Source organism: Lonchura striata, chromosome 8 (assembly GCF_046129695.1).
Source record: "Lonchura striata isolate bLonStr1 chromosome 8, bLonStr1.mat, whole genome shotgun sequence".
Classification (NCBI taxonomy): Eukaryota; Metazoa; Chordata; class Aves; order Passeriformes; family Estrildidae; genus Lonchura; species Lonchura striata.
Genome location: NC_134610.1, coordinates 38,699,197 through 38,714,383, shown reverse-complemented (window position 1 = coordinate 38,714,383; position 15,187 = coordinate 38,699,197). Strand labels below are relative to the sequence as shown.

The following is a 15,187-nucleotide window of genomic DNA, read 5'->3' as shown; positions in this document are numbered from 1 at the left end:
CCTGTCCTGGCACGGCTCCTGCCTCTTTCCCAAATCCCCTGGGACCTGCCTGGAGGGCTGGGGTGAGGAAGAGGACCAGTGCACAGAGTGGTAGATGATGGAGGTGTTTATCCTGTCTCACTGCTCCTCCTGGCCGGCAGGCTCCAGGGAGGGGACAGTGGCAGGTACCAGCAGCAGGTGGAAAGGTGGATTTCCTCACAGCCCTTGGAACCAGAGGCACCCGAACCTCTGCGGCTCCTGGCAGTGACGCCTCGCGTGGCAGATCCCCCCGTGCCCACCGCACACGCTGCTGTCCAGTGGTGTCCACCGGGGCCGCCCCAGGGCAGCGGTCACTGCCCCGTGCTGGGAGCCCCGTGGGGCCAGCAGCCGCCTTCCCACGCGCTCCTGCCGGGCACGGCTCGCTGCCCTCCCCGCCCGCCACGCGCTGCTCCACGGGGAGACCAGGAGAGCTCTGCTGCTGGCCCGGGCAGGGAGCCCGTCAGGAGCGCTGCCGTGTCACGCCGCCGAGGCCGCTGCTCAGGGCACCGCGGGGACGCTCTGCGGGGGCCGCGGGCCCTCGCCCGCCCTGTCCCCGCCGGGCCGCTTCGGATACACCGCGCTGGCCGCCTTGAAGAACTCGTCCGCAGCGTCCAGGGCGATGAGGCGGTCCTGCCAAACAAGGGGGGCTGCGGTCACTGTGGGATGCTCCAGGCATGTCCCTGCACAGGGCCCTCCTTCCACAGCCACTCTCAGACATTAGGCCTCATCTTTTCACAGAATCACAGAATGACCAGGTTGGAAGAGACCTTCAAGTTCATCCAGTCCAACCCAGTCCCAACTCCTCAACTAAACCCTGGCACCCAGTGCCACATCCAGTCTTTTTTTAACACATCCAGGGATGGCAACTCCACCACATCCCCAGGCAGACCATTCAAGTACTTTATCACTCTTTCTGTGAAAAACTTTTTCCTAATATCCAACCTCTGTTTCCCTTTACACAGATTGAGACCTCTGGTTCTGTCATTTGCTGCCTGGAGAAAGAGCCCAAACCTCACCTGACCACAGCCACCTTTCAGGGAGCTGTAGAGAGTGATAAGGTCACCTCTGAGTCTCCTTTTCTCCAGGCTAAGCACCCCCAGCTCCCTCAGTTGTTCCTCACAGGGCTTGTGTTCCAAGCCCCTCACCAGCCTCGTTGCCTCCTCTGGATGCATTCAAGCATCTCAACATCCTTTTCCCACCTTGTGTACGGGATGCAAGAGCATCCAGTTGCAGGGAACTTGCAGAGGGGTGTGGAACTCATGGTGCTGCAGCACTGGCATTTCCAAGAAAACTGAACACCAAGCTCCAAGTGCAACATCTGAGGGGATCACCCCAGATGTATCTGAGCATCCTGTGGCTCACTTGCTCTCCTCCCCCTCCTGTGAGCTCCCTGCAGAGCTGGATGGTGGGGAACGTGAGCTCACAGTACTCACCACTACGAAGAGGTAGCGCTCGGAAAGCTCCCAGCTGGTCGGGAAGATGTTGGTCTCTTCCGAGAGCTTCAACAAGATGTCCCGGGCTTTGCTCATGTTCCGAGAATCGCTGATGATGCTGAGTTTGGTCACTGACAAGAGGGAATCTGCTTCCTTCTGGAAACCTGGGAAAGAGATGTTACAGAAACAAACGTGAGAGCAGGGTCATCCCTGAGCCCTTCAGGCTCTTGGAAGGTTCCTTTTTCCCCCTGCACCCTGGGCAGCTGCATCCCTACTTCCTAAACAAACCAGCACTCCTTCAGGCAGACTGTGGGACAGGTATAAACCTGCTGGTGGGAAAAATAAATCACAAAAGTAACCACAGCAAGTTCATTGCTGGTTTTCCTGAGAAATGGTGTGTGAACATGCACAACCCAGGGTGCTGATTCACCTCTTCCATGCTCCTGATGCTACCAGAGCTTTCAGGGCTGGTGGGGCTCCCTAAATTGGGTAACAGGGATAATACCTGTGGCAGTGATACACCAGGCTAATTGTTCCTGTAGCAGTCAGCATCAGTTACAGGAAGGGTATCCAGGGGAGGAAAGGTGGAGGAGAGTGACTGCAGGGGTCTTTAAATGCAATGACTACCATTAACTCTTTGTGCTCACTTCCAGGGGGCTGGTGGGGATGCATCTCACATGAAAACACTTACGAGGTAAGAGTGGTGGGCTTCTGATTAAAGCGGAGGCCTAGATAACAGAAGATGGTAGGTTTCACACCTGGTTTCTCATTTAGCACCACTAAGGCCAAATGATCCCTGGCCTTGAGCTTCCCTAGCCTTTGCAGAACATCTCTGGAGCCACTGTGGATGTGAGAGGGATGTGGGAGAGCCTTTGTCACCCTGCAGTGAGAGATGGAAGGATGCCAAGTGATCCCTACCAAGCTTGGCCTGCTCAGGCTGTGTGAGCACCTGGGTGAAGATGAGGGTTGACACCCGGTTATGGATTTATGGTGTTCCTCCCACCCAAATGCCAGAATAGCAGGTAGGGCAGGAGTGGCTGAGATACCCATCTCTGGCTCCCATTGAGGGTATCCTAGAATAGATTCACTCATCCTCCTCTCATCAGCCACCACCCACCTCCAGAGCATGATGGAAGTCACCCAGCGGATGTGCTGGCACATCCTGAGTGTCACATGCTGTGTGCCAGGCAATTGGGAAAACCCCGTCACACCCACCACCACCACCTGCAAACAGCAGTAGGAGGGCTCCTGTGGAGCAATTCCACTTGGTGAAAGAATATTTCAAACCCACTTGGGAGCAAATGAGGTGAGTGGCTTAGCTCTGATCAGCTGCCACTGGCTAAGAAAACGAAATAGATGTATCTGTGTTCCCATCTGAAAGGAATATTCATTCATTCCTGCTTATCTTGTTTAGAAAAACCCAGGGTGAACTCCCACTGCAAGGTTTCCACAAGGAAGCTTGGAATGGGTGACTGTGCATGCTATTATGGGCTTGGAAGGTGATCATGGCTCATGGGCTTTTGATGTGCCTGCAGACACGGTGTCCATGTCCCCTCCCCGCTGTGCCTGAGCCCTGGGGAGCCTCAGATACCATGTGGGACACCTGAGGGAATCGCTCAGCAACCTCCTTTTACTCCCCTCCTCTCCAGCTTGATTTTGTGGAGCTGTTCCCATCCTCAGCCCTGCTGGGATCTGGCATTCATTACCACTAGAATTACATCCATTTGGCCTCCAGCTTACCTAAATCCTCCAAAATGTGTTTCCACCTGCTCCTCACTTCTTTCCGGGTCTGCCGTAAGGTATAAATGTCATAGTTGAGCTTCTGCCACTCCTGCAAAGCAAAAGGATGAGAGACACTCAGACACTGGAATCTGCTGCTTTTCAAGGAATTTCAGCTCTGAGGAAGGGAGTCAGAGGTGCAGAGTTGGCGTAGGCACTGAGCTATGAGGTGGTGGCTGTGAAGGTCAATGACCAGGCTGCTGCTGACCCTGGAAGAAATTACACTGACCCACACAGAATATTTAGCTTGACACTTGGTCTCTGTTTAAAACAGCTTTCAGTTTCCCTGAAATTACAGAATTTAGCTCAGGTATTGGTGACAACTGCTCCTCAGTCAGACACAGAGCCCTGTTTGGAATGAACTGGAGCAGGCAGGTGTTCAAAAGTACTAGAAAACAAGAAAAACTGATTTTTTATTTTTTTAAAGATCAGGGTATCCTCTTTTGAAAGAGGAGAACATGGATGGATGAGGGCTGAAGTGGAGCCATCTGATATGATAACACTCAGTGGCTACCAGGTGCTGAAGTCCATGTCTCACTTCACTGCACAGCTGAAATATTGCACTGGACCTCCAGCTTTAGATCTGGACAATGGGATACTGGGCAAGAGGGGAGGGTTTGGGGTCATTTATTAAAGTCACAGCGGCACATTTAGACACACCTGCACAAGTCTCATGGTGGGCTTGGCAGTGCTGGGTCAATGGCTGGACTCAATGATCTCAGATGACTTTTCCAACCTAAATGATTCCATGATTCCATAAGCATGCATTCCTGTGGAAATGCATGTGTTCTGCAAGAAAACCAGGAGCACTTTTCCCAGCTCCTCCTAGCCAAGTTTTATCAATACACACACTGCAAAGGGTGCATTTTTAGAAGCAGCCCAACAGCAGGGTCAAAACATCACCTGATAACTTCCTTCCAGTAACAACATTAATTAATCTCATTTCTCAGCAGGGGATTACCTAGATGGGCTCCTGAAGAATAAACAGGTGTTAATCTGTGCTGTCACCCTGAGATTTTCCTACAGGCCATGCTGGGTTTAGAGGAGAAAAACAACGCCCAAAGAGGTCAGCCCTGTGTTAGAAATCCCACTGTTTTCTGGTACTTGGTCAAAGAGCTGGCTTGATTCCATAAAGATTTGAATATTCCTTAGTGTTTTTTCCCTGAATGTGGCTGACATTCTACAACTGTGGAGATTTAAAGCCAAGCCTGTTTTCCTGCTGATCAGCACTAGCTGCAGGAAGCCCTGGGAGATTATTACACTTGGGAAAATGCAGCCGGTGGGGTTAGGACAGTGGTGACTCCAGGTCAGGAGAGCAGGGGAACCAGCTCTGCCACAGCCACTCACTCCCAGAGAATAAAATCCCCTTCCAGAGACACATTTCCCTCTCTCCTGAAGTGGCACTTGGACCAGCTTTGCTGTTTGCACAGGAGAGCACCTGGCTTTCAGCACAAGGCAGCAGGACAGCCCTTCACCAGAGGAATGAGGCAGGGACAAGACTCTCCCAGCTCAGAGCTGGGAACTGAGCTCCTCTGTGGGGAGAAGAAAAGAGGGAGGGGGGTTATTATGTTAAAGCTTTGTGGGAAGTTTATTGAAAACTTGAGAGTTTTTAGAAAGAGGCTGAAAAGCTGCATGATGCCTTGGTCCCCACTGGCAGGGGCTCCTTGGAAACGCCTCGGCCCTCTCGTGACCCCCTGGCACAGGCAGAAAGGAGAGGGAGCCAGTCTGGGCATGTTGCTGGGGAATAGCTCTGCCCTCCCATGGAGAGAAACAAGGTCTCTAGTGCAGACAATCCCTCCAGACAGCCACTGTCATCACAGGCGTGCTTCATGCTGTGGAATCAGGGAGCTGGGACACTGGGAAAGATGCTCCTCTCCACAAAATGTGTCCTCCTGGCAGCCAGCAGCAGCTTTGAGGGCCGTGGGGATTTACCCCGTGGTAGGAGCCAGACTCCTCTCTAAGCATGGAGAGCAGTGCTTAGCATGCAGGGAAGCTGCTCCTGATTTTCTCTGGATTAACAGCAGCGTGTTTTCCCTTGTCGATTTTTGTTTTAAGGGAATCTAGGTTATGGCTTTCTTGTACATCACAGTGTCTGAGCTGTGTTATGGAAGTGAATATGGCGAATGTTCAGTCCCAGGGGGGCTCTGACAGCATCCTGCCGATGGGAAGTTTGGGGAGTGTGCAAAGGAATCATGTTTTGATACAAAACTATGCTTAACTGTGGTGCCTGCGTGGGACTTCTTGTTCTGGTGGGATTTATTTTGCTTGAGCACGAAGTTGCATCTGTTTATAGTTCTGTAGAGAAAGCTGGGAGGAGGATGCTCCCAGCCATGGAAAAAGACCTAAAGAAGCAGAGATTATCAGGATGAGACTGGGATGAGCTCTCAAAGGGACTTGTGCCTTGCTTTCCATCAGTCTCAGAAACCACCGGATCTTCCCAGGCACTTCCTTCCAGCAGAGACATCTGAACTGCCACGGGCAGTGCTCTGCGTGCCTTTAATGAGAATAAACTCAAGAGCATCTCTCCACACCCAAAATTATTCTAAAAGGCATCTCCCTTGAGCTACAGAGCAGAGGAAGAGCACAGCTCGCCGTGCCCGTGCCGAGAGCCGAGGCTGTGGGGAGGGATGCCGTGGGTCAGCCGGGAGCGCTCGGAGCATCCCGGGGCTGCTCAGCCCCGCCGGGCAGGGCAGGGGCTCCACACCAAACCCTCTCCCTCGGCCTCCTCGGGAAGTCAGAGGAACTCCTGGGCCAGGGAGAGGCTTCTGCACATGGGACTGGAAAAGCACAGGGCGAGACTGACACACCAATGTGGGCTGTTCCTGGGACATCCCAGCCACGCACTCAAAAGCAGTCCTTTAAGAAATGGACTCTTTTGCCAAAATCATTAGTTAACCACAGGAAGCCAAAGCAGGTTGCAGTTCCCAGACCTGTTTTTTGCAGCCAGTTTTGCCCTTTGAACCTACAGAGCAAGGCACGACAGATACCAGTGGGGGCTTGAGAAAACCCTAAGTGTGTGAGTCACAAATATCCCAGGAACAGTAGGGAAACCCCACTGCCTCCCTTCTGTACATGCTCAGCCCTTCAAATATTTATCTGTAAAACTTCCCCAGACTCTCTAGTGTGAAACACTAAATCTGCAAATGCCAAATGACATGGAATAAGCCAGGCTGGTACGTAACTCGGAGCTCTGGGAAAAAATGTGCCAAGAGAACAGGCAATGTTGTCCAGCTTCTCATCCCTGATCATATGAAAGTTTCCTAATTACTAGGGAGCTTTCTTCATGCTGCCAGAACAATCCTCTACCAAATCCATTGACTTTATTCTCTTAGAAGCAATTGAGGTCACCATTCTGTTCAAGAGCTATTTTAGAAATGAGATCAAAACAGAGTTATCAGGGAAAGACTGCAGAGTATCAGCACAGGGATGCTCCTGCTCTGGCTCCACTGAAAGTAGCTGAACAAATATAAGATCAACATTTCAGAAGAATGTTGAAAACATTCAATTTAATAGCGGCATGCAGGCATTAAGAGGGTTGGGTTTGGGCTCCCCAGCCAGCAACCCCAGCCCTGGGTAAATCCCATCACCTCTCTGTGCCCCAGTAACAGCTGGTCACAATTCTGACCTTCTCTGTGACCTGTTTAGAAAAGAATAATCCTGTAGGAGAGCAGAAGGAGAAAGAAAAATAGGCCTTGCCAGCTCATTAATGGGCTTTTCAGGGGGATCATGCCAGCATTGCTCTGCTGGCCAGGCCCCTTGCAGGGATGCAAGCTGAGGAATTGCCTTTGCTATGGGGTTTGTGATCCCACCTTTCCCTAGGGAATAAGCCAAGAGAAGAGAGAAACAGTGGATTTACTGCAAGCCATGAGAACAGGGGTTTTTCCTCAGTCACCATGTGAAATGCCACCTTTAGTTTCTGTTCCCAGAGCTGCAGCACAGCTGCCCTGGCTCCTTCTCTGAAGCCAGCAGTGGTGCACAGCTCTCTGCCCACAGCTGGGTGACCCCACACACCCCAGCAGAGGCCGTGGAGAAACCAGGGCCACTCCAGAGGGAACCTTAAGGAGGGGACTCTGTGCACCACACACTCATTGGCCCAGCAACAGCCCCAGTGCAGCCCTTGCTGCTCTTTTCACCATCAGATCTCAGATTTATTTTACCCTACAACAGGATCAATGAAGCTGCAGAGCCAGAGTAGGGAAAAAACCTCCCATTTCCCCCATATCTGAAATATGATCCCAGCCTTCAAAAGCTGTGATGACAGCTCTCATCTTCCATGGCTGCATCTGCTTGACCAGCCCCTCAGCAATGGCTTTCCTGGTTTTCTCTGTGCTAGCTAAGGACACACTGAGTTTGGGCTGGAGCTGCCAAATTTCCCAGAGCAGAACTGCCAGCAGGGACAGCAGGAAGACACAGGTCCACATGGATCAGGTGTGGGTCCTGCCCCATGGTGGGGGCAAAGAACTGACCCCAAGAGAGGGCACCAACACTGCCAAGACAGGGCCATGCAGATCAGGAACACATGATGGACAGCAACCTGCTCTTTGGGATCCTTCCAAAGGCCTGTGCTGGGAAATCCCTGAGATACGGGTGGGGAATGGCAAAGCACATAGTGAGTGCACACCAGAACTCCTTTGTTAAATGAAGGAGCAGAAATGCAGCAAGTTCTCCTTTCAGACAGTGTTAGGCACAGCAAGTACCTATGGTTTTCTAACACTTGTGCACCGCACAAGAGAACTGTTCCTCCACCCTCAGTCCTGCAGTATGCACAGGCTCTCCCTGGGGATGTTAGGAGCAGAGCAGCCCCCCAAGCAGATGATGGCTTTTGCAGCCCAGTGTTGTTCTGCAATCAGACTTCTTTCTCTGTCTCTGAGCTGAAGTCTTGTTAGGAGGGGACTGCACTGCAACCTGGCCTAATTTTAAAATTCTTGCTGGAGTAAGGAGAGATTTTGGCACCAGGGGCCAAGCACAGGAATGCTGGCTTTGCTGTCCAAGTCTCTCCCTGTCCTGCCACACAGCAAGAGCTGCAGCTGGAAACTGCAGCAGCCTGCCAGACTTCCCTGTGGTGCCTCAGTTTCCCAGCTGTAAGAGGGGACAGCAGAGCTCCTGCCAGTCCTGGGCTGCAAAGGGCACGGGGCCACACTCAAAGCAAGCATAAAGTGCACTGGCTTTCCTCAAAACATTCCTTACTGTTGCCCTGATGTTGTGCGCCCCAGGCTTTTTATTGATTGCACTGCATGAAGAAGCAGAGTGTGTGATCCTGCCTTTGCTATTGAGAGGAAGCCCCGTGAGTTTTGGGCTTTCTTTGTCCACTGGCAGGCACTGGGACTGCTCAGAGCCGCCAAAAACCCTACAGATACACTGAGGGCAGGAGAAAGGGCAGGATTTAGGGCCGGCAGGCACTTTGGGTTTGGGAGATGCAGGGGCAGGAGCACGTTCCTGCTCAGCCATAACTGATGCTCTTCCCTGCCCCCCGAACGAGGGTGACACACAACACTGCTGTGCACCAGTGCAGCCCTCAAATGGAGCTGTCCTTGTTTCCTTCAGCCACTTTGGGATGGATGAAGCTCCCTGGCTTCTCTCAGACAAGCAACTCAAGGTAGAGAGAGCAGCAGTGGGGAGGGAAGAGATCTCCAGTCCGAGCCGTAAAGGTCACATGCCGGCATGAAAATGTTGTTACAAAACCATCCATTGTAAACACCACGATTAAATCAAACTCACCAAAAGAACACCCCATTAAATGGGGATTCTGACCAACTGTACACAAGCATTCCATTACCTCTTTTAGCTAATTACAACTTGTAATTTTGATTTCTCTGGAGTTTAAGGCTCCTTATAAAGCTGAGCTGGTTTTTGGTTTACAGAGACTATCACAGGAGAAACAGTTACACTCCTGCAGACTCTTGGTTGAAGTTAAACATGAAGCCCCCAGGCTTTCCTGCAAATATTCTGGAGTCGTGAAAGCAATCAGAGAAGAGAAAAATGTGTCACTGTTTGCTACAGTCTGCTCCTAATCAGGCCACTGCAATCTCCTTTGTGCTGAAGTGCCTTCTTAGCAAAGGAAATCAGGACAGCAGAACAGCCTTTATGTAAGAGCCATGATTTTTCCATTCCCACTAAGAGCCGTGGCAGTTCCCTGCTTCCCGAGAACTGCCGTGCATCCCGCTGGAGCAGGACTGAACTTGGCACGTCCCCAGGCACTGCCCACGGAAAGGACAAACCAGGGAAATGCCCAACCAAAGCAGCAGCCTGGGGAGGCAGGAAATGGGGCTGGGCCCTGGAGCTCCCAGCACACCTTGGTGGCTTGTGGTGGTTGCAGGGCATCATTCCCAAGCATGTTCCAGCTGCCATGAACGCCTGGGAAACCTTGCTGGAATCTCCCTGCTTCCCGATATGTGAGAAACAAATGTTTCCTAGCCACTGTAAAGCACCTTCCTCATGTTCTTTCCGTTCCCTGTCACTTTCTTTTCCTTTCTCTGTCTCTTCTATTCCTCCTCTCAGTGTCATTTGTCCCTGTCTCCAGCTCAAGCCTACTCTGTGTGTTTTCCCACATCCCTGCATGTAGGCAGCCCATTACTGACCTCCTGACTGCCTTGTTTTTTAAGTGCCAGCTGCTGTGTTCCCTCACTCCTCCACAGAAAGTACATAACCTTTGGTTTGGGCTGAGCAAAAATGCACAGAAATAGAGATTTCCAAAGGGGATGGGGAGTAAAGGGAGGAAGTATTCTGGAGGCAATCTATGCTCAAAGGGATAATGCCCTGGGAGGGCACTAAAGTATCCCAGCCAAGGAGAACACAGAGATTCTCGCCATAGAGGGACATGAACCCAAGGGTACCATGGAGGTGAGAAACACACCACACCTCAGGGCAGCTCCTCCTGGATTAGGTGCTGGAGATACTCCTGAGCTTCCCAGGGATGAGATAGCCAAAGAGATATCCACACCAGATGTAGGATAAAATCTGGAGGGCGATGGAACAGGTGGGAGGACCTGGTCCCTACATGAGCCACACTGGGGGACTCTGGGGTCTCAACAGCAGCTTAATTGAAGGAAGGGCATTGATCTTGTTGGTGTCAGTCCAGAGGAGCCCACCAATGTGATCAGAAGGATGAAGCAGCTGTGAGGAAAGGCTGAGAGAATTGGGATTGTTCAGCCTGGAGAAGAGAAGACAAGGTGACCTAATTGCAGCCTTCCAGTGCCTGAAGAGAATCCTATAGGAAAGATGAGGCAAAACTATTTACAAAAGCCTGGAATGACAGGACAAAGGGGAATGGCTTCAAACTGATGGAGTAGGTTAAGATGGGATATTAGGAAAAAAGCATGTTCCCTGAGAGGATGGTGAGACCCTGGCACAGGGTGCCCAGAGCAGCTGTGGCTGCTCCATCCCTGCAAGTGTCCAAAGCCAGGCTGGATGGGGCTTGGAGGAACCTGGGATAGAGGAAGGTGTCCCTGCCCACAGCAGGGGGTGGCACTGGATGAGGTTTAAGGTCCCTTCATCCCAAAGCGTTCTGTGATTCTGTAATTCACCACACCCTGCCAAACACCCCCAGCCCAGCCCTCACCTCCGAGTCCTTGTCCAGCTGGTTCCTGACCACGATCATGTTGTAGAGCACGCGGTCGTCGTCGGCCTCGGTGTGGGTCACGTCGTGCGGGGTGCTCCACAGGTTCTGCTCCTCATCCCGCGCCAGGGTGGCTCCGAAGGACGTGTAGGGGTTGTTGTTACTGCAGGGACAGAGGGGAAGGCAGCCTCAGCACCAGGCTGCCTTCCCAGTGCCCACTGCTGAGCCCTTCCCTCTCCCACAGAGGAGGGAGGGGAGCAGGGGGCATGGGGGTACAGAGGTTTTTTTCCTTAGCAAACATCCTGAGCAGGCAAGCCATGGTTCAAACCAAACCATGGGATGTCCCAGGTGCCCCCCAGCCAGCAGCTCCCACCTCAGAGCTGCAGTGATGTGCTGAGCTGTGCAACAACACACATGGCATGGAAAGGATATTCAGCCCCATCTTATTTTGTAAATGGAAATGTCCTCAGCCTTCTAGTGAACTCCAGGCTTTATGTGATTAGCAAAGCTGAGCGTTATCTTCTGGGAAGGCTATCCCCATGGAGGTGGGGAGCTTTTCTCTGCACTGGGGCAGTTCTGTTTTATGGCTTTATGTTGCTATTGGGATGTGCCATTTTTTAGCAAGGACGCTTCTGCCAAGAGAACTTGTAGCAGGGGATCTCCATAAAGTGTCTAAGCCAGATGTCCAGCCACTTGAGCAGAACAATACAAGTGCAGAACTATTTTTGGTCTTATCACCCTCTAGCAATCCCTGTTCACTTCTTGTTAGAACAACCCACTGTTTATTTTGTTTGCTACCCAAACCCCATTCCTTTCCCAAGGAACTCATCCAGAGAAACTTCAGGTAACACTGTGAGTACCATGGCACCAAGCCATAAAAAGATGCTAAGAGGAACTCCGGCACATAGATGAAATAGAAAAAAAAATAATTCCCGTCAGCATTCCAGCAAGAAGGTTAATTAGACTTTCAACAAACCAAAAACCTGAGCAACAGGTAATAAGGGGAAAGATAATCTCTTATAATCTCTCATTAAAAACAAGCAAACAAAGGTAACTTGGAGGGTGTGGAAGGGCACAACCATTTTTCAGTGGTGGAGCAGACAGGGAGGGAACACTCAGGAGCCAGCTGTGCCATTACGAGTTCACTCCCACCCTGCCTCCCACAGCTTCTTCCCACTCAGGCATTTACCCCAGTAAATATGCTTAACATTTGAATTGCTTAAAACACCAGTATTTAGCAATAACACTGCCACACCTGAGCTTTTCTAAGCCACTCCCTCCCTCACAGCTTGAAGGGCATTTCCCAGCACATTCCCGTTTTCAAATCACAGCATGGAGCATCCTGTAAAACATGTGGCAGCGCCCAGGATGCAGCAAATCCATACCAGCACAGAGAGTTCTGCCAACAGCTCTTCCAAGCAATGTTGCAAAGGAAAAAATGGGAGCGAGAAAAGAAGCACATGAATAGCAGTGGCTTTGCAGGTTAAGGAGTCTCTGTGGCATCAGAAGGGACAGGGAGCATTTCACACGGCGGATTTTCCCAGAAAATGGTGAGCACCAATGCTTAGTCAACAGATTTCTGCTCCAGGGGGCTTTCAGTTCACATTAAATTTTAGCATTTGGAGCCCAAATATTTACTTTGTTTTCATCCTGAGTGCACCATCTGAGCCAGACTCCACCTTCACCCATCAAGAGACAACCAAGCAGCCCGGATGCTTTGCAACACCAGCTCCCAAACCTAAAACTCAGCTAAAAGAGCTGAAATCTCAAGCAATTCCTTCACTTTAAACAGTAAAAATAAAGCCAGCAAGCTACTGCAGGATCCCCACTATGAAATGAGACCCCACAGCCCGCTGGGGATGGCGATTAGGCTGTTAGATTAATTATGCTGGCACACGTGTCTAAGGGCAGGTGCCTTTCCAACTCCCAGCATTTATAAAAGTTTTCCTCCTTAGGGCCAGCATTAACGGGATCGCCAGCCTGTTACTGAAGCGAGGTGCCAGGTGAGGGGCAGCAGCAGGAGCCTCTCTGCACGTGTGCCCGGCTCCCGGGAGGTTAATGCCAATTTCCTGGCCCGGAGGCCCCATGCTTGGGATTAGCCGGTTATTATTTAGGTAACTGTTTTACCAGCGCGAAATCAGGGCGTTTGAAGGCGTGTGTTGCCAGCTGTGCTTTAGCTGGCAGCGATGCAGGACAGCCGGCAGCGTGCCACCCTCCTCCCCGAACGCGCCGGTCGCACCGATGGAGCGGTCCCGGCTCCATCCCGCGGCTGGGACACCCTCTGCACCGGGGAAGGAGGGAGAGCCCCCGCAAAACACCCGTGTTTCGCCACACGCAAACCCTCTCTAAGTGCTTGCACAGCTCTTCTCCGCGGGTCAGAGAGAATCCGTTCATTCAACAGCCCCAACCTCACGCTCTGCGCACAAAGCGGATGCGACCGACAGCGGGAGAGCAGATCTGCTCCCCAGAGACCAGCACAGGCAGCTCTCCCTTAAAGCCGGCTCGGGCTGAGCATCGTCATCTCGTCCCTGGCATCCCTGAATGGAGCCAGGCTGGAGAGCTGCGAGTGTTCACCTGGAAAAGGGAAGGCTCCAGGGAGACCTTAGAGCCCTTCCAGTGCCTAAAGGGGAGAATGACTTTTTACTGGGGCAAGGGGGAACGGTCTTAAACTAAACGATGAGAGACTTAGATTAGGTGTTAGGAAGAAATTCTTCCCTGTAAGGGTGGGGAGGCCCTGGCACAGGTTGCCCAAGGAAGCTGTGGCTGCCCGATCCTGGAAGTGTCCCAGGCCCGGTAGGAGAGGGCTTGGAGCACCTGGGATAGTGAAAGGTGTGCCTGCCCACGCAGGGGTGGAACTAGACGAGCTTTAATGTCCCTTCCATCCCAGTCCATTCTGGCATTCTGTGACCCCAGCCTGCGAACAGAGCTCTGCACAACCCAGAGCTGCCGGCAGTGGGACCTGACCCCCGGTCAGGGATGCAGTGCCCCCCTTTTTGTTCAGCGCCCCATCTCCTCTCCTGAAATCCCACCGTGGAAAGACAAGCGCTGGACCGTCCCTACGGCCGGGGAACAGCGAGGGGATGCCGCGGGCACGGCTCCTACGGCCACCGCCGGCTGTCAGGAGGAGTCCAGCCCCTGCGGCAGCCGGCCGGGCGGAAAGAGAGGGGAAGCGGCTCCATCCCGGCGGGGAAGATCCCTCCGGAGCCCCGAGCGCTCTGGCCGGGGATGGATGGTGACAGCGCGGGGAGCGGGGCAGGGGACAGCGGCGGGGAGAGGCTCCGGGCGGGCGCATCCCCCGCCGGGCTCCGGGCCGGGTCTCACCTGAGCAGGGGCTCCTTCTCGGGCGCCGCCGCCTCCCCGCCGCAGCAGCCGCAGCAGCCGAGCGACCGCAGCCAGGCCCGCAGCCCCATCGGCGCCGCCGGAGAGCCGGGCAGGGCTCGGCAGGGCCGGCCCCACGGCCGGCCCCTGCCCCGCCCCACCGGGGCCGGGCCGGGCTCCGCGCCGCCCCACCGGCCCCGCCCCGCGGAGCAGCGGCCGCTGCGCCGGCTCAGGGACGGAGCTGCTGCGTCTTTCTGCGTCCTCATTGAACCGCCCTCCCGCATCTTCCCCCTGCATTGCCCTGCACCATCCTCCTGCACTCCTCTGCAACCCCCTGCACCCCTCGGGACTCTCCTGGATTCTGAAGCGCCCTTCTGCATCCTTCCAAACCCTCCTGTACCCTCTTGTCCCCTGCAGCATCTTTCCCTGCCCTTTTGCATCCTAACGCGCCCTCCTCCATCCGACTGCATCCTCCTGCACATCCTGCATCCTCACCTTTCCACACCCTGCTGCACTGCCTCGCACCCTTCTGTGCCCTCCTGCAGCCTCCTCAATGCCACGTTGCATTTGCAGCCTCCAGCCCTCGTGCCCCCACTGGAACAGACCATCACTGGCCACCACAGCATGGCCAGAACCCAAAAATCCCCTTTTTCCAACCCTCTGCACCACTACACTTCCAGGCCTGTTCCCACCTGGCTTTTGGGACACAGGACTGTGATCCTGGGAGCTGCAATGGGAAATGGGCAGGGGGGATGGACTCGCCTGTCTCCTGGTACAGGGGCTTTTGAGGAAGAATAGAAGAGCCTAAAATATTGCTGCCTTCTCCCTTTTTTCCCTTTTGTCAGGAAAATTAATCCACAAACACCAGAGGTTTATGTCCAAAATATATACAGAGGGGTCCTGTAGTTTTATTTGAGGGAGAGCCATGGGATATTTCCCCTGGGGTCTCTCAAATTTTTAGAGGACACAGCCTCCTTTTTATCCTAATTTCCTAGCTGCATTTCTCTCTTTCCCCATTGGCTGAGGTACTTGAAAGGTACAGACTTCCTGAAAAGCCTGATACCTAAGACCCTTTCTAATGTAT

General features: G+C 53.0%; 1 protein-coding gene across 1 annotated transcript; it reads right to left on the bottom strand.

The window, feature by feature from the left end:
- Positions 1–516: 516 nt before the first annotated feature.
- Positions 517–14,208, bottom strand: MREG (melanoregulin). The gene is made up of 5 exons (XM_021536076.2): positions 14,107–14,208; positions 10,789–10,948; positions 3,192–3,282; positions 1,452–1,615; positions 517–648 (listed from the first exon to the last, which is right to left on the bottom strand). The coding sequence occupies exons 1-5, from the start codon at positions 14,193–14,195 to the stop codon at positions 517–519; spliced, it is 636 nt and encodes a 211-aa protein (XP_021391751.1). The 5' UTR covers positions 14,196–14,208.
- Between the last annotated feature and the right edge of the window lie 979 nt (positions 14,209–15,187).